The sequence below is a fragment of the Hemiscyllium ocellatum genome, chromosome 17 (assembly GCF_020745735.1).
Source record: "Hemiscyllium ocellatum isolate sHemOce1 chromosome 17, sHemOce1.pat.X.cur, whole genome shotgun sequence".
Lineage (NCBI taxonomy): Eukaryota > Metazoa > Chordata > Chondrichthyes > Orectolobiformes > Hemiscylliidae > Hemiscyllium > Hemiscyllium ocellatum.
Genome location: NC_083417.1, coordinates 71,801,621 through 71,820,101, shown reverse-complemented (window position 1 = coordinate 71,820,101; position 18,481 = coordinate 71,801,621). Strand labels below are relative to the sequence as shown.

General features: G+C 43.6%; 1 protein-coding gene across 1 annotated transcript in view; it reads left to right on the top strand.

Annotated features, from left to right (window-relative positions):
• Positions 1-17,686, top strand: part of slc38a8a (solute carrier family 38 member 8a) — a 44,999-nt gene extending 27,313 nt beyond the window's left edge. The window contains exons 6-10 of the mRNA XM_060837521.1: positions 7,296-7,410; positions 11,134-11,281; positions 12,903-13,102; positions 15,176-15,227; positions 17,581-17,686. Of these exons, the coding sequence (XP_060693504.1) occupies positions 7,296-7,410; positions 11,134-11,281; positions 12,903-13,102; positions 15,176-15,227; positions 17,581-17,686 (621 nt within the window). The remainder of the gene's footprint in view (positions 1-7,295; positions 7,411-11,133; positions 11,282-12,902; positions 13,103-15,175; positions 15,228-17,580) is intronic.
• The last annotated feature ends 795 nt before the right edge of the window (positions 17,687-18,481 follow it).

Genomic DNA, 18,481 nt, shown 5'->3' with positions numbered 1-18,481 from the left:
CAGTGTTAATGCTAACTCTGATTCTCTCTCCGCAGATGCTGTCAGATCTATTGAGTTTCTTCAGAAATTTCTGTTTGTTGTTTCTTATAATGTAGTGACAAGAAATGCACACTGTACTCTAACTGTGGCCTAATTTGTGTTTTAGACAGTTCCAGTATAACCTTCCTGCTCTTGTTATCAATGCCTCACCTGATGAAACCAAGTGTTCCTAGTACCTTCTCAATCACTTTATCAAGATGATTTGGAGATGCTGGTGTTAGACTGGGGTGTACCACGTTAAAAGCCATACAACACCAGGTTATAGTCCAACAGGTTTAATTGGAAGCACATTAGCTTTTGGAGCATTGCTCCTTCATCAGGTGATAATGGAGGGCTCAATCCTAACACACAGAATTTATAGCAAAAATATAGTGTGATGTAACTGAAATTATACATTGAAAAATTGATTGTCTGTTGAGTCTTTCATCTGTTTGAATACCATGATAGTTTGATATACTCTGTTACCTCACTTTTTGGATTAGAATCAATCTAAACATCATGGCATAGACAGAGAATACAGGGGGCTAACACCTTCAACATATTGTCTAGCTATCACCCATTGTTAACAGCTAACCTGAGAATGCAACTTTAAAAAAAAGGTTTTGTGATTTACACATGAAAGAAGTGAAACTACATGTTCATGTGGGTTTCCTCCCAATGATCTGATTTCCTCCCACAGTCCAAAGGTGTAGAGGGTAGGTGGATTGGCCACGCTAAATTGCTCATTGTGTCCAGGGATGTGTAGGTTAGGTGGATTAGCCAGGTTACAGGATGGGTGGGGTCTGGGTCTGCGTGGGCTGCTCTTCAGAGGGTTGGTACAGACTCAATGGGTTGAATGGCGTAACTGCACACTGTAGGGATTATGATTCTATTCTATGAACATCCCTGCTCCCTTCAGGGATCTGTGGATATGCACACTTCAGTACTTTCTTGGGCCCTGTCATTCGCAGGATAATTCCTTAATTTGTCAGCCCTTCCCAAGGCCATTGCCTCACACTTTTCCAGATTGAATTCCATTCACACTGCTGTGTCAGCTGAGCAGTATGTTGATATCCTCCTGTAGACTTTGGCTATCCCTCTCACTACTTGCCACCCTACCAACTCTCACGTCATTGGTAAACATCTTATTCAGACCTCCTTACGTTTAAGTCCATATCAATAATGTACATCATAGACAGCAAGAGCTCCAAAGTCAGAAGCCACATGACATCAGGTTATAGTCCAACAAGTTTATTTGGAATCACAAGTTTTTTATGTTGTGTGACTTCTGACTTTGTCCACCCCAGTCCAAAACCAGTACCTCCACATCATCCAGCACGCCGGGCAGATAACAGTCTTCTAGTCACACAAACATCCGTCTACCATCATTCTCTGCTTCCTGCCTCTCAGCCAATTTTGGATTCAACGTACCACTTTGCCTTGGATCTCATGAGCTTTTCACCTTCTTGACCAGTCAGCCATGAGGGACTATCTCAAAAGCCACTTCAAGTTCCATATATGTACAATTGTCCGGGCTCATACAATTCAATACAGCACTTCGGCCTACCAAGCCTGCGCTGGTTCTTAATCCTTATTTAGACCAGCTACTTATAGCCCATGTGCGATTTCTATCCCTCTGTTTGCCTCCTGTTCATGTACTTATCAAGATATACCCTAACTGTTGCTAACGTGCCCACTTCCACCACCTCCACTGGCAGTGAATTCCAGGCACCCATCCATCCTCTGATTGAAAACTTTTCCCTGCACTTCTCTCCTAAACTCCGCCCCCCCACCCCCACCCCCAACCTTGAACCTGTGCCATTTTGCAGTTCGTCTTTCCACCCTGGGAAAAAGCCTCTGACTGTCCATCTTATCTACGCCTCTTATAATTCTGTAGGCTTCCAACAGGCCGTCCCTCAGCCTCCCTCTTGTCAGTGAAAACAATCGAAGTTTATGAAAACAATCCGTGTTTAAACCACATCAAAAGTATTACCCTCATCAACACTCCTCGTTACCTCAAAAAACATCCATCAGATTTGTCAAAAGGAACTTTCCCTGAAAATTGATGTAGCAACCCCTAATTAATCAGCCTCTAAGTGCAGATATGTTCTGCCCCTCAGAACTCTTTCCCTAGTACCAAAAGAAAACCGGCTGCCCTGTAATTTCCTGGTCAACCCCTTCCACCTTTTATTAATAATGGAAAAATGTTAGCAGTATCTCTTGTCCTCTGGCACCTTCCCAAAGGGGCTGTGAAAATTACTGACAGGGCCCCTGAAATCTCCCCCCTGGACTCCCTCAGTGGATTGGAATCTCTTCCAAGCCTTCAGATTTATCCACTAACCCTGGCAATGTTAATTTCTTGTAATTTTTCACAGACCTCTGCCCTGAAGTCTGGAACTGTATGGTCATTTTCTTTTGCAAAGACCAATGCACAGTATTAATTGAGTCTACATCCTCCAGCTCATATCTGTAAGGTGCCTAATGAGTTGTATGTCCTCCATCGTTATTCTCTTGGTCTTTTATATACATAAAAATCCCATTGGGCTTGCTTCTATTCCCGAACTGTTGCTTTCATATGCATTCCCTTTGCTTTCCTGATTTCCTTTTTAATTCCCACCAGACCCTTATCCCCACTGCCTCACACTCTTTATACCCTTCTAAGGACTGTGCAATATTGAGACAATAACAGAATCATAAAAGCCCTAAAGTGTGGAAGCAGGCCATTCAGCCCATCGAGCCCACACCAATACTCGGAAGGGCATCCCACCCAGACCTATCGCCACACCCCTGCAATTTGCATGGCCAGTTCACCTTACCTGCATATATTTGGACAGTGGGAGGAAACCAGAGCACCCAGAGGAAACCTTTGCAGACATGGGGAGAATGTGCAAACTCCACACAGTCTCCCGAGGGTGGGAATCAAACTCAGATCCTGTGAGGCAGCAGCACTAACTACTGAGCCACTGTGCCGTCCAAAGTTTCGTCCCCCCTGCTAAAGTGGGAGAAGCCTGAAAGGCAAACCCTTGTAAAATATTTTTCAAAGTTGGTATAATTGGATATTTTTGATTGCAGTGTTAGCCCCAGTATGAAAAGGCTGGCAGTCCAGTTAGATTGCCACTCTTGCAGTAAGGATACCCTGAGGAAACAGTCAGTTCCATCTGGTTGAGACTGTTGCTATCTGAAGAGTAAGAGAGGACAGAGATCTCTGCTGAAATTATTAAATGTTTCAGGGAGTGTGCAGTTAATGCAGAGACAGTTTCAATCAACTCACTTGTAATTAAAAACTTCTAAATCATCCTTCCTCATAGAGTCATAGAACTATACAGCACAGAAACAGAGCTTTTGTCCGTGCTGAACAGGCATCCTAAATTAATCTAGTCCCATTTGCCAGCAATTGGCCATCTAAATCCTTCCTTCTCATGTACCCATCCAGATGCCTTTTAAATGTTGCAATTGTATCAGCCTCATCACTTCCTCTGGCAGCACATTCCATACACGGATCACCCTCTGTGTGAAAATGTTGCCCCTTAGGTCCTTTTTATATCTTTCCCCTCTCACCCTAAACCCTGTAGTTCTGGACTCCCCCATCCAGGGAAAACACCTGCCTATTCATCCTATTCATGCCCATCATGATTTTATAAGCCTCTATAAAGTCACCCCTCAGCCTCAGACACTCCTGACAATACAGCTCCAGCCTACTTAGTCTCTCACCAATGCCAGCAATATCCTTGTAAATCTTTTCTGCACCTTTTTAAGTTTCACAATGTCCTTCCCATTGCAGAGACGAGAATTGATTGCATTAGTTCAAAAGTGACCTAACCAATGTCCTGTATAACTGCAACATGACATCCCCATACCTAGACTGAATGCAGCACCTCACATTTATCTAAATTACACTCCCATCTGCCACTCCTCAACCCACTGGCCCATCTGTTCAAGACCCCATTGTACTCTGATGTAACCTTTTTCACTGTCCACTACACCGCCAGTTCTGGTGTCATCTACAAACTCACTAACCATATCTCTTATATTTAGATCCAAATCATTTACATAAATGACAAAAAGAAGTGGACTCAGCACTGATCCTTGCAACACACTGCTGGTCATAAGTCTCCAGCCTGAAAAGCAACTATCCACCATCACCTTCATGTCTTCATAGATCTGCTGATTGCTACAAAAGCTTTGGTACCTACATTCACATTCTGGATAGAGGATTGACTATCTAATAGAAGACACAGAGTTGGGATTTTCAGGGTGACAACTTGTAACTAGTGAAGTACCACAGCAATCAGTGTTAGGGCTACAATTATTTACAATTGTTAAGACAACGAGCCAAACCTAATCAATCTTTCTACCTCTGCATTTGCAGCACTGTATAATTAAGCTGAAGACTCCCAAAATAATCACTCCAATGGTCCCTAAACTGATTTCTGACCAACCAATCGCAGACTGTGTGCAGTTAATTTATAGATACTGAATTTGTATCTTAAACATAAGATGTAACCATTTATTAAATACATAATTTAAGCAAAGATAAAATTAAATGCTATGGTGAGCTAATTAATGCCTGTGCTTTATACTGAAAAACTTGTTTTCAGCCCCCATTCAAACAAAAGACAGTGAAATAAACAAACCCAGAGAATTATGGGATAAATGAAAGAAAATAATAAATCTGACAAGGCTACTTAAGTAGCTTTCACGATGTATTGTTTCATAGGCATAACCGTGGTCTTCCAGGCTGTACTTTACTGAAACATTGTTTATGGTCAGCTTCTCAGTTCATCCAGTCAAAGACAGCAGAACATCTATCTCAGCTTTCCACACTTCAGACTTCCAGAAGCTGGTGCCTCAGATCAGGCAGGATGGGAGTGTAATTTAGATAAATGTGAGGTGCTGCACTGAGTCTAGGTATGGGGAGGTCATGTTGCATCTATACAAGACATTGGTTAGGTCACTTTTCAAAATCTTCATGCTGTTAAGGCAGCAGCCCAGAATAATCTCCTAGTAAACATAGCAAAGAAAAAAAAACCTTTAATTCTGGTTCTTGATAGATTGATCAACTCCTCCTGATGTTTCAATTATATTCAACGACTGCCATTTGATTGAACATAGAGTCTCTTCCTGACTTGCCAGAACCAATTCTCAAGTAATGGCCTCATTAATAGCCAACTTGTGCTGTTAAAAAAAATGCTCTCCCTGGGGATTGCTGAGTCCACTGGAACCTTCTTAACCACAGGTCAGTCTGCAATTATCCACCAGGACTAGTCTCACAAACAAACAAAGCCTGTTTGGTCTTTTTTTAATTATACCACAAGTTGTCCCAGTGTCCACCAATCATTTCCAGCTCATAAATCAACATTGTTAGATCAGGGAGGGTTCTAACAAATATACACTAATGACTTGGACAAGGAAATTGAATATGCCATTACCAAGTTTGCAGATGACAAAAATAGATGGGAAGACCAGTGGTGGAGATGACACAAATTTTGTGCAGAGGTTAATTGGGTGTGCAAAAGTTGGCAAATGGAATATAATATTGGAAATGTGAGATTATGCTCTTTGCCAGGAAGAATGGAAGAGCTGAATATTATTTAAATTGAGAAAATATGCAAGAAATCCATAGAATGGATCAATTTAGGCATTTTTGTGCATAAATCACAAAATGCTAGCATCCAAGTTCAGCTGGTAATAGGAAAGGCAAGTAGAATGATTGCCTTTATTTCAAAGAGAATGATGTATAATAATACAGGGTGTTAGGCAGACCTCAGGAGGATTACTGTAAACAGTTTTGGGCCTGGAAAGACAGGATATGAAGGGAAAAAAAATCACCCAAATCTGAAACTAGCACAGATTCAACAGGCTGAGGGATTGTGTTTTAAATCTGCATGACTCCATGACTGTATTAGACGTGGAATGGTCAGATTGTTGTCAGTCTCATGTTCTAGTGTGCAAAGGAGGATGTCTCTGGGATCTTTTTTGCCTATTCAGCTTCCTTATGGAAGACAGTCTCAAGGATTCTTCTGGGATGCTTGGCAGGAGGTCCAACAGGTGTCACACTGGATGCACAACAAGAGGGTTTCTATTTCAAAATCGGAGATCTCAGCTGGGACGCTCTTCCTTTTCCCCAACTGAAAACTCAAAACAACCTCCAACACAGAAGCAACCATCTAAGGATTTCTAAATGGTTATCTAAGGATAACCATTTAGGATATCTGGTCAGCATGGATGGGCTGGACAGAAGGGTCTGTTTCCATGCTCTACAACCCTATGACTCTATAACCTAACCAACAGAAACCTACCAGGGAGTCTCCAGTAGTTATCACAAGATGTATGACTTCTGACAAATACCTTGTTAAAAAACAGTTCTGCTGTTCTTTCATTGACATGTTCAAAAATCAGTTCAGGTATTCTCACCCCTTCAAACACAGGTTTACAATAATTATTAAATAGGAAGCCATCGTAACATGCATTCTTGAATTCTCTCCTTACAATCCTTTCCTCCTAATTCAATCATGCAATTAACTCCCACTCCAGAAATCTGAGCACATTATGTCGACTAACTATAGCATCAGACATCGTGTGTGTGTGTGTGTGTGTGTGTGTGTGTGTGTGTGTGTGCGTGTGTGAGATGCTTTGTGTAAATTGCATAGATAGGGTTGACGGCCAGAACTTTTTTCCCAGAGTTGAAATGTCTAACAGTAGAGGGTGTGCATTTAAGGTGAGGGGGGCAAGTTCAAAGGAGATGGGAAGGGCAAGTTTTTTACACATAGAGTGATAGGAGTCTTGAGCACACTGACAGGTATAGTGCTGAAGGCTAATACAGTAGTGACATCTAAGGCACTTTTAGATAAGCACATGAATATGTGAGAAATGGACAGATATGGACCAAGGGCAGGCAGAAGAGATTACTTCAATTTGGCATCATGTTCAGCAAAATATGGGCTGAAGGGCCTGTGCTGTACTGTTCTATATCCTATGTTCTATGCTGTATGTTGTGTGTTCTATGTAAACTTTTTGATGGGTTCCTACCTTGGAACAGCAACTGCACTTCAAAACTCTGGCACCGGCACTTAAAAAAAAACTCTTTTGGATGTCCTAAGGAGGTGAAAGGTACTATGTAAATACAAGCCCTCTCTTTCATTCCCATTGCTGGATATCCAATCTACCAAATGTAATGATCTGTCACTAAAAGGGATACTTCTGGGAGGGGAGTGATATGAAGGAAATTGCTGTCTGCTCTCAGAGCATTGACCTGAATCTCTGTGCCTGTGTTGCAGTGTCATGAGGCCAGTGTGGCAATCTACAGCAGCATGGAGAACAGGAAACTCTCCCACTGGATCCTCATCTCTGTCCTCTCTATGGTGGCGTGTCTGCTAATTTACTCCATCACTGGTAAAAATGCAGCAATGCAACATTCATCCTTCACTCCTCAGACATGCTAATTTTCACTTCCCTTTTATTTAAAATGAAAAGTGCTGAATTCCTCATGAACTCGTTGGGTCAATCACAAGAGCTGGATTCTCTCTAACTAGAATGTGTTATGTACCATCCTGAATCTGAATGGGATCGGATTTGGAAATACATTAGAGTCTCTGGCTTCCAGAGGGAGAAAATAATCAGACAAGATTCTGTCAGTGCTCCCCATCTAGTGACCCTCAATTGGAAAGTGGTCCTCAGTCAAGGAAGCTTCAAGCAAGGCTGTGATGCACTCATGGCTGAATAGCTCACTGATTCCACTCCCCTGCACACCTCCCCCCCCCCCACCCCCCACCCCCATTGAGGGGAAGTCACGCGTTTGAGATGTCAAAAAGCTAATTGGAGGCAAAAGTCTTATCCCTAGAGCTGCCCCTAATCTCAACAGGAAGTTTAAAGATAATAGGTGGCACGGTGGCTCAGTGGTTAGCACTGCTGCCTCATAGCGCCAGGGACCCGAGTTCAATTCCAGCCTTGGCAACTGACTGTGTGGAGTTTGCACGTTTTCCCTATGTCTGCATTGGTTTCCTCTGGTGATCCGGTTTCTGCTATAATCCAAGAATATGCAGGTTCGGTGAATTGGCCATAGTGTTCAGGGATGTGTAGGCTAGGTGCATTAGTCAGGGGTAAATGTAGAGTAATAGGGAGGGGAGTGGGTCTGGGTGGGATACTCTTCGGAGGGTCAGTGTGGACTTGTTGGGCCAAATGGCCTGTTTCCACACTGTAGGGATTATATATTGAATATATCAATAACAGGGTGGCACCTTGGCTCAGTGGTTAGCACTGCTGCCTCACAGTGCCTGGGATACTGGTTCAATTCTAGCCTCGAGCGACTGTCTGTGTGGAGTTTGCATATTCTCCCCACATCTGCATGGGTCTTCTCTGGTTTCCAAAGACATGCAAGTTAAGTGAATTGGCCATGCTAAATTGCCCGGAGCACCTAGGGGTGTGCAGGATAGGTGGATTACATGGGGAATGCATGTTTATAGGGATATGGTATGGGACTGGGTCTGGGTGGGATGTTCATCAGAGTATCAATGTGGGATTGCTCAACTGAATAGCCTACTTCCTCACTTTGGGATTTCTTTGATAAATGAGGGGGGGAGGTGGATTCCAATGATAAGGAGGGAGTTGGTTACAAATACAGGTAACAAGTGAGGGTAACAATCAACTAGGTAAAAACAAGGACTGCAGATGCTGGAAACCAAAGTCTAAATCAGAGTGGTGCTGGAAAAGCACAGCAGGTCATGGAGCATCCGAGGAGCAGGGAAATCGACGTTTCTGGCAAAAGTCCTTCATCAGGAATAGAGGCAGAGAGACTGCAGAGTGGAGAGACAAATGAGAGGAGGGTGGGGGTGGGGAGAAAGTAGCATAGAGTACAATAGATGAATGGGGGTGGGGATAAAGCTGATAGGTCAAAGAGGAGGGTGGAGTGGATAGGTGGAAAGGAAGATAGGCAGGTAGGACAAGTCATGGGGATGGAGCTCCCGTCTATGGTGATAGTAGCAGTGATGGCGATGATGATACCAATATATGCAATAAAGCAGGGATAGACAATTTGTCTCATCCAATCCTCCAATCATATCTGGCCTTCTGCCTCAGCTCCTACCAATTACCCTCCATTTCATGTGGGATTTCATCCTAAATGTACCCAATACATCAGTCACTCTCTGGTGTAGCGAATTTCAAAAGTCCACAATGCTTTGAGTGAAGAAGTTGAAAATATTGCTACTTTCTATCTTGCTCCTAAGTATTTGATCCCTTTATCCTGATACTATGCCCCATTGTTCCAGATTCCCTCTTTAGGACCCAGCCTAACCTTCAGAATACTTAAGTGAGATCAACTCTCATTCTTCAAACTGTACAGACTCAGTTTACTCAACAATTCAAGATTAGACACCTCTCCCAACCCAGGAACCAACCTGATGAACCTTTGCTGCATCATCTCCAACATTACATCCCTTACGTAGAGATCAAAAACTGCACGCTGTTCTCCATGTCTGGTTTCAACCGAAAGTTCCACAAGTTTTCCTTGTTCTTGTACTCCAATCCCAGTTATAATAAAAGAGAAAGTGAGGACTGCAGATGCTGGAGATCAGAGCTGAAAATGTGTTGCTGGAAAAGCGCAGCAGGTCAGGCAGCATCCAAGGAGCAGGAGAATCGATGTTTCGGGCATGAGCCCTTCTTCAGGATTCCTGAGAATTCCTACTCCTTGGATGCTGCCTGACCTGCTGCGTTTTTCCAGCAACTCATTTTCAGCAGTTATAATACAAGCCAGCATAATGATTGCTTCCCTAATCACTTTCTATACCTGCCCGCTAACCCTCTGCATTCCTTAAAGTACATGCACACCCAAATCTCTCTGAATATTGGCATTTATAAGTCCCACACCTTTTTAAAAACACATTATTTTCTGTAGTTATGCGCTGTCCTGCATAAGTATGGTCACTTGCATGGTCACTTTGTTGCTCACTCATCTCACCTGTCTGTAACTCTCTGTATCCCGCTCACAGCTTACTTTCTCTCCTAGTTTAGTGTTCACACATGATTCTCCTGCTTCTATCTTTAAATCATGAGTATAAGCTGCACATATCAGAGGCTCCAGCTTAATTCTTGCAGTGCTGCACCATTCACAGTCTGCCATTATAAAAAACAAATCTTGTTTTGGCATCTTTACTTCTCATCTCTTCCTGAAACTCTCATGGTCTCAGAAACTCTCCTGTCATCCATCGTTGACATAATGCAGCAAGACCCATCTGATGCTACCCAATAAATTACCTACTGCAAACAATAATAACAAAATCAGAAGTTGCTGGAAAATCTCAGCAGTTTGGCAGCATCCGTGGAGAGGAATCAAAGTTGACATTTGTGGCGCATTGACTCTTGTTTTGATTGGATATTCTGAAGAAGTGTCATTGGACCTGATTTCTCGCCACAGATGATGCCAGACGTCTGCAATTCTGCAGCAATTCCTGTCTTTGTTTTAGATTTCCAACATCTGCAGTTCTTTTGTTTTAACAGACAACAATTCTTCACTCAAATGCAGGAGATGGAGCAGGGAGAGGAGATTAAGCTAACTGACTCCAAAACCGTGCTGTGCCTGTAAATTATCCATTGCCAAGTGCCTTTTTCAGACACTGGTGAGATTCAGCAGTAAGAGTTAGAGCTGCATGGTTAAAGTGGCAAGCACTTTCTGTGGCACGGTGGCTCAGTGGTTAGCACTGCTGTCTCACAGCACCAAGGACCCAAGTTTGATTCCAGCCTCTGTGGTTGGGTGTGTCTACCTGGGATTCCTCCAGATGCTCCAGTTTCCTCCCACAGTCCAAAGATGTGCAGGTTAGATGGATTGGCCATCTAAATTGCTCTGTAGGGGTGAGCTATGGGAAATATTTAGTTACAGGGATAGGGTGGATCTAGGTTGGATGCACATCAGGGTGTAGATTTGATTGGCTGAATTGCCTGCTTCCACTTTAAAGGAATTCAATGATTCTGTTAAGTTAGGGGATCTGTGGGTGTACTATCAGTTCCTGTGGGTGCCCTGTTCAGCAAGGGATCACTAGGTACAATACCTAGAGCTGAGCTTCCATTGTCTTCTTGGAAAAGCAACTCTGTAAACTGGACAACTGCTGTGATTTATTCTAGGAATGTACGGATACTTAACATTTGGTACAGATGTGGCTGCAGATATGTTAATGTCATACCCAGACAATGAGGTGTTAATTATAATAGGAAGACTGCTGTTTGGGATCTCCATCATCACCATCTATCCTATAATACTCCATTTGGGCAGGTATGCTGTGATTTTCCAAACTTTGTGCAATTGTATCACTAGGATGATAGTCCGAATACTCAGTCGAATGTTACAAAACTTAAAGAGTCAAAGAGTCGTATACAATGTCGTATAGCACTGAAACAAACCCTTTGGGTCCAACCCTTTCATGCCAACTTGATATCCTAAAATGAACTAGACCCATTTGCCTGTATTTGACCCACATCTCTTTAAACCTTTCTGATCCATGCACCACTCCAAATGTTCGTTAAGTGTTGTGATTGTAACTTCCTCCACCATTTTGTGTGGCAGTTCATTCCATATTCACATCATCCTGTGTGAAAAGGTTGCTCCTCAGGTCCTTTTTAAATCTTTCCCCTCTCACCCTAAATCTATGCCTTCTTGCTTTGGACTCCACAACTCTGGGGCAAAGACCTTCGTTATTCACCTTATCGATGCCCCTCATGATTTTGTAAACCTCTGTAGGGCCACCCTCAGCCTCCTAAACTCCAGGGAAAAGGTCCCAGCCTATCAAATCTCTCCTTATATCTTAAAACCTCCAGTCTTGGTGCCATTCTTGTTCATCTTTTCTCTAGCCTTTCCAGTTTAACAACATCCTTCTGATAAGAGGGCGACTCGAAATGGATGCAATCCTCCAAAAGTGGCCTCATGAATGTCTTCTACATGTCTCAATGTCTCAACTCCTGTACTCAGTTCTCTGACCAATGAAGGCCACTTTCAAGGAAGTGTGTACCTGAACCCCTAGGTCTATCCCCTAGGTCTCTCTGTTTGACAACACTCCCCAGGGCCCTACCATTAAGTCCCACCCTGGTTCGTCTTGATAAAATGCAACACCTCGCATTTACCTTATTTAAACTCCATTTGCCACTCCTTGGCCCATTGGACAGAGAGTGATTCAGGGCTGCACTTTCACTCAGTGTTACCCTCTCTGGGGGTCAGTCATGCTGCAGCAGGTGATTAAAAGGCCAGCACTACTTGGCTGTATAATCCTTGATGACAGTGTTTGCTCTTTGTTGTCATAGAAATATGGGTAATAGGAGCAGGACTAGGCCATTCAGTCCTTCAGATTCACTCGCCATTCAGTACGATCGTGGCTTAAGTACCCTGTTGCCACTTTCTGTTGCAAGGTAGACAGTGTGGCGGCATTTCCCCAGGATAGGTGAGTCTAAAACACAGTATCCTGGCAGTGGTTATCATGTGGTCAGAATGACCTGAGGCATCAAGCAAATCAACTGCTGGCCTGAGGTACTTTATGCATAAATTCAACTTCTTCACAACTCTCCTTGAGGATGGAGAAGCTACTGACTGTGCTCAGCCTGAGATTATGTGTGAATCCAAACCTGCAACCTGTTGTTGACTCTGAGTGCCCTCTGTAACGGCCAGTCTGCTGAAACTACTTTGGTTAAGATACAGAACAACACATTAAGCTAAAGGACTACTCTGAGTGACTCAATGTGATGTTGCCAATGTGTGAAGAACTGATGAACAGGGGAGGGTAGATGATCACTCTGATCAGCACTCGGTCCCACACTGAAAGCATGTGGGAGGGGACTGTGAGCTAGTTTGGTATGGAGAGAGAGTCTGTCACCGTCCATTTACACTCTCTCTTTCTCTTCCTGAGGTCTGTCATTCAGGAGCTGTGTGTAAAGTGTCGTCCTCAGAATGTAATGCTCGCAGCATCATCCGAGAGGAGACTGAGGCACTTTCTGACAACTTGCTGGCTCCTGGTCACCATGGTGATAGCACAGTTTGTCCCGGACATCAGCGAAGTCATCAGTCTCATCGGGGGCATCAGCGCCTTCTTCATTTTCATTTTCCCAGGTACAGCTCAGCATACAATGGGTAAGGCTATTCCAGAATCCGGGAATGACCAACCATCCTTGGGTGTGAATGACTCCATTCCCAGGCCTCATTCACTATCCTGAGGGACAACTGGATAATGTTTCCCTTTATTCTTTTACTTTCTGCCCTGCAATGCTTGCTCTCTATACCCATATGAGACCTTGTGTTGCTAGTGGGCACTTATCGTGCAGCATCAACAGCTGGGAGGCAGGGACACGGTAACTGGGAAGCCGACAAATCTAACACACCTAGGATTCGGGCATAGTCTTTACAGGGATCTTATCTCACAGCAACAGCAGCAGCCAGGAGGCGGGGACACAGTAACTGGGTAAGCCTATAAATCGAGCACAGCGCAGACTCAGGCCTAGTCTTCACTAGGCATTTATCTCAGAGCAGCAGCAGACAGGAAGCAGGAACACCGTATCCAGGTAAGCCTATAAATGTAGTGCAGTATGAATTCAGGTAAAAAATGAGGTCTGCAGATGCTGGAGATCACAGTTGAAAATGTGTTGCTGGTTAAAGCACAGCAGGTCAGGCAGCATCCAAGGAATAGGAAATTCGACGTTTCGGGCATAAGCCCTTCATCAGTATGAATTCAGGCCTAGTCCTCACAGGGTTCTTATCTCACAGCAGCAGCAGCAGCAGCAGCAGCCAGGAGGCAGGGACACAGTAACTGGGTAAGCCTATAAATCTAGCACAGTGCAGTCTCAGGCCTAGTCTTTATAAGGCATTTATCTCAGGGCAGCAGGAGCCAGGAGGCAGGAACACTGTATCCAGGTAAGCCTATAAATCTAGTGCAATATGAATTCAGGCCTAGTCTTTACAGGGTTCTTATCTCAGACAGCAGCAGCAGGAGGTGGGGTCACAGTCACAGATAAGGCTTTAAATCTAGTGCAGCGTGGATTCGGGCCTAGTCTTTACAGGGCAACAAGGGTGTCTGCAATTTCCCCGCCCACTTACTTACCCACCACCCATTCTAAGTTCCAAACCTGGTTAGTGCAGCCAGCTATTCAGTCACAGAGGCTTCTGTAACCATATTTCAATTGTGTACACACCCAAACTTCATCATTTCCCAGACCATAAGATATAGGAGAGAAGTAGACCATTCAGCCCATTGATTCTGCTCCAACATGACTGATCTGATCATCCTCAGCTCCACTTTCCTATCTTTTTCCCATATCCCTTCACTTCCCCAATTGATTAAAATGATCTGTCTATCTCAGCATTCAGTAAACTTAAAAACCCAACCTCAGCATCCCCCTGTGGTAAAGATTTCCACAGATTCACTATCTCCTGAGAGTATAAATTTCTTCTCAATTTCATCTTCAATGGGCGACTCCTTATTCTGAGATTTTGCCTTCTGGGTCCTACACTCTCTGTCAGGGGAAAACAACCTCTCCATATCTACTCCATCATATTCCCTCAGAAACTTGTATGTTTCAATAAGGTCATGTCTCAATCCTCTAAACCCCAATGAGTGCAGGCCCAACCTACTCAACCTGTCATCATAAGACAGTTCCTCCATACCATGGATCAGCCGAGTGGACTTCTCTCAATGGCATCCAATGCCAGTATATCTTTCCTTAAATAAGGACTGTAAGCTGTTCACAGTATTCCAGCTCTGGTCTGTCTAGTGCTTCTATAGTTTTAGTGAAACCTCCCTACTTTTATAGTCTATTCCTTTTGAATTAAAGGCCATTTGCCTTCCCTATTACCCACTGAATCTGGATGTTAACTTTTTCTGATTTGTGGATGAGGATTCCCTAACCCTTCTGTGTGGTCGCATTCTGCTTTAAGTAAAGGGATCTTTCCTGACCTCCACACCAACACAAGCACATGTGACAAAGAGGGAGTGTGCTTCAGTGAAACATTGTGTGGAATGACACTCAGGACTAATAAACAGTCACAGAGCTCTGACTCTGAGCTTTTCTCTCTGTCCCTCCACAGATACTGCCAGACCTGATGAGTATTTCTGGCCTGTTCTGTTTTTTGACTTTGGTGTTGATGCGAATTGTTGTTCATGTCCGATCATCTCCCTTCTCTCCTTTGCAGGCCTGTGTCTATTCTGCACCATGCAAGCAAGGCCCGTGTGTCCCAGAATCAGGTAAACTGCAGCCAAAGTCAGTCAGCAGCTAGCTGCTACCTACACAAGCCCTGACTTTTGGATGATGTTATGAATCAGATCAAACCCCCTTTTAATATATCAAAGAGATTGGATATACCCTAACTTTTATCTAACATAAAGGCAAGTGTAAGGTGCAGTGTTCCAGGTGTAATTCGATTGGTTATACTACTCAGCTTGAAACAATACACACTTAATTCTTACATAACTGTTAAAATACAAACAAAAGAAAGAAGAATTGGTATAATTTTAACTCTGTTCGGAAACTTAACAAAATAATAGGTTATTTAACAATTAAACAGCAACTTTTCCAATATCCTAACTTCCCATAAACACAGAGTAAAAAGTGAGGTCTGCAGATGCTGGAGATCAGAGCTGAAAATGTTTTGCTGGTTAAAGCACAGCAGGTCAGGCAGCATCCAAGGAACAGGAAATTCGACGTTTCGGGCTGGAGCCCTTCATCAGAAATTCACAACCAGCAACTCATTTTCAGTTCCCATAAACACACCCTTGGAAAGTCAGTCAAACAGATTGTCCCACATGTGATTCTGGCAGAGAGACAGAGAGACAGTTTCCAAGGCCAACTTCAAAGTCCTAACAACTACAGAAAGCTAAACTAAACCCCCGGTTCTTTGGAAGGTTGACACCCCCCCATTTATGCTGCTTCTTTTGTTCCAACGTTAGAAAAACTCAAAGCCTCACAAGCTGTTTACAATATTGGCTTGGAAGAGAGAGCTCAACACCTCTGTCTAAAACTATCTTCAAAAACACCAGGACAAAATTCACCTCTTAAAGCAACATCATTGTCACAATGCAACCTCTCACCACTCCCCTCTGAGATCCTGCAGTGCTGTCTGGAAGAAGAGAAAGCTATTATTCCTCGAACATTATTGCAGTGATGTGGTCCATATCTCACCGTTGTGATCAAAATGGTTGCCATGCTCAAAATGACTGCCACCTTTTCACACGCTGATACAGAGACATACTTGTGGCAGGTTATTGACACCTGACACACAGAAATAACACAGGTCACCAGCCACCTAATTATTCTAATCCCATTTCCCAACAACCAACCCATAGCCTTGCCTGTCTTGGCATTGTAAGTGTACACCTGAATACTGGTTAAATGTTATGAGGGTTTCTGCCTCTATCACACTTACAGACAATGGGTTCCAAATTCCCACCACCCTCTGGGTGAAAATGCTTTTCTTCATGTCTCTTCTAAACCTTCTGCTCTTTATCTTTAGTCTATGCCCCCAGTCACTGACGCCTCCATGAATGGAAATAGTTCCTGTCTAATCCACCTCATAGTTTTAAACATCTCAATCATGTCCCTGCTCAATCTCCTCTGCACTAAAGAAAACAAAGAAAGACTGCAAAAGTGCTTCATTGGTTGCAAGGCATCTTGGGATGGCCAATGGTTGTGAAAGGTGCTATGTAAATACAAGGCTTCTTTCCACGATGTGAAATTGGACTCCAGGCATTAACACTTAGAGTGTTTCATAGTCATCCGAAGGAAAGGAGTTCCCTATCAGAGGATCACAGAGGATACTGAAAGTAGAAACTCTGAGCCTTGTCAAGCTTTCAATAACCTCCAGACCTCGGAATTCCAACCACCTGCCCCAGTACCCATCCAATTTTGGATGGCATAAGATCATGTAGGAATGCTAATGCCTCCTTTCATCTTGGAGTTATGCTTTTCCGTTGTGACATTCCCAGGAACTGTTAGGCTGACCATGTAAGGTGGAATCGTTCCCTCTCACTCACTATCTTCTCCTGTGGAGTGGTTTATTCTCTATTCTCCGCTCCACTGACAGGTCGAGACAGTGCTACAAAGGCATTCTGAAGGATATCCTTTCTTAAAAATATTTGCTCAAAGGATGCAGACGTTCCTGGTCAGTCCATAGAGTCATGGAGTTATAAACATGGATACAGCCCCTTCAGTCCAACTCATCCATGCCGACCAGATAACTGAATTAATTCAGCTCCATTTGCCAACATTTGGCCCATATCCCTCTAAACCCTTCCTATTCATGGACCCACCCAGAATCCTCTTAAATGTTGTCATTGTACCAGCCTCCACCACTTACTCTGTCAGCTCATTCCATACACACACCATCCTCTGCAAATAAAAATTGCTCTTAAAGTCCCTTTTAAATCTTTCCCCTCTCACCTCTCGTTGTTATCATGTTACCGTTCCTGGGTGGTTGCTTGCACCAGTTATCTGCTGTGTTGCTTTGAGCCGTAACAACAGTGCCTAAACTTGGCAAGTTGATCAGTGGCTCTTGCTTTTGTTGGTTGCTTCCATTTTATTGAGTGATTGTTTTGCCTGCAGGTTGTCTTCGATGGTCTGGGGAACCATTAACATCCTGTGTGGAGTGTTCATCTTTGGACAGAGTACAGCCAGCGCAGTGATTGAGCTGATAGAGGAACTGGCCTAAAGCCTGGGAGTATGGAATCCAAATGGGCTTCACCGTGCGTCCAGTAACAATAACCTGGGTTAACTGTCAAATACTATCAGCATTTTGTTTTATCAGGGCATGCTGCTGTGTGCATGTGTGTCTGTGTCTGTTGGCTGTGTGTGTATATATATCTGAGAGTATGCACGTGCTTATCTGGATGTGTGTACATGTCTGAGAGTGTGTACATGTGTGTGAATGTATCTAGGAGTGCTTGTGTCGTTTGTGTGAGTGTGTGTGTTTTGGGATTGTACATATTGGGTGTGTGTTGTTGGGTTCTAAGGGCAGAATCTTATGGGGATCCAAATAATGTGTGCTCCGGAAAGATGTGCAGGAGAATCAGGCAACAAAAGTATAGCAAGGCCCACCTGGATATGGGGAGCATCTTGTTTTATGCTTCCCACAATGGAATGGTGAGATTCTCACTCGGCAGTGGCGAGTTAACAACTGACTGTAAAGTACCTTGTTAACAGCCCAACTCACTTCATTAACATTCAGTGTTCCATCTTGGCAAACTCGCTAAACACGCTCAACATCAGGAAAATTTGGCAAGTGATCCAAAGTTAGCAGCTGGCAGATTCAATTCACTGCCTGCTCTGATTGATCTCCATGTGGAAACCAGGCACCAGCATCTCAGTGTATGGTCTGTAAGCGCAAACTATAAGCAGCCTACGTCTACAGACATTGGCATTCGACATGTGCCAGCTTCTATGATCCCTAACATGGTACATCTCTGATCCATCTACGGGATGCTTCTGAACTGAAAGCTGCATCTTG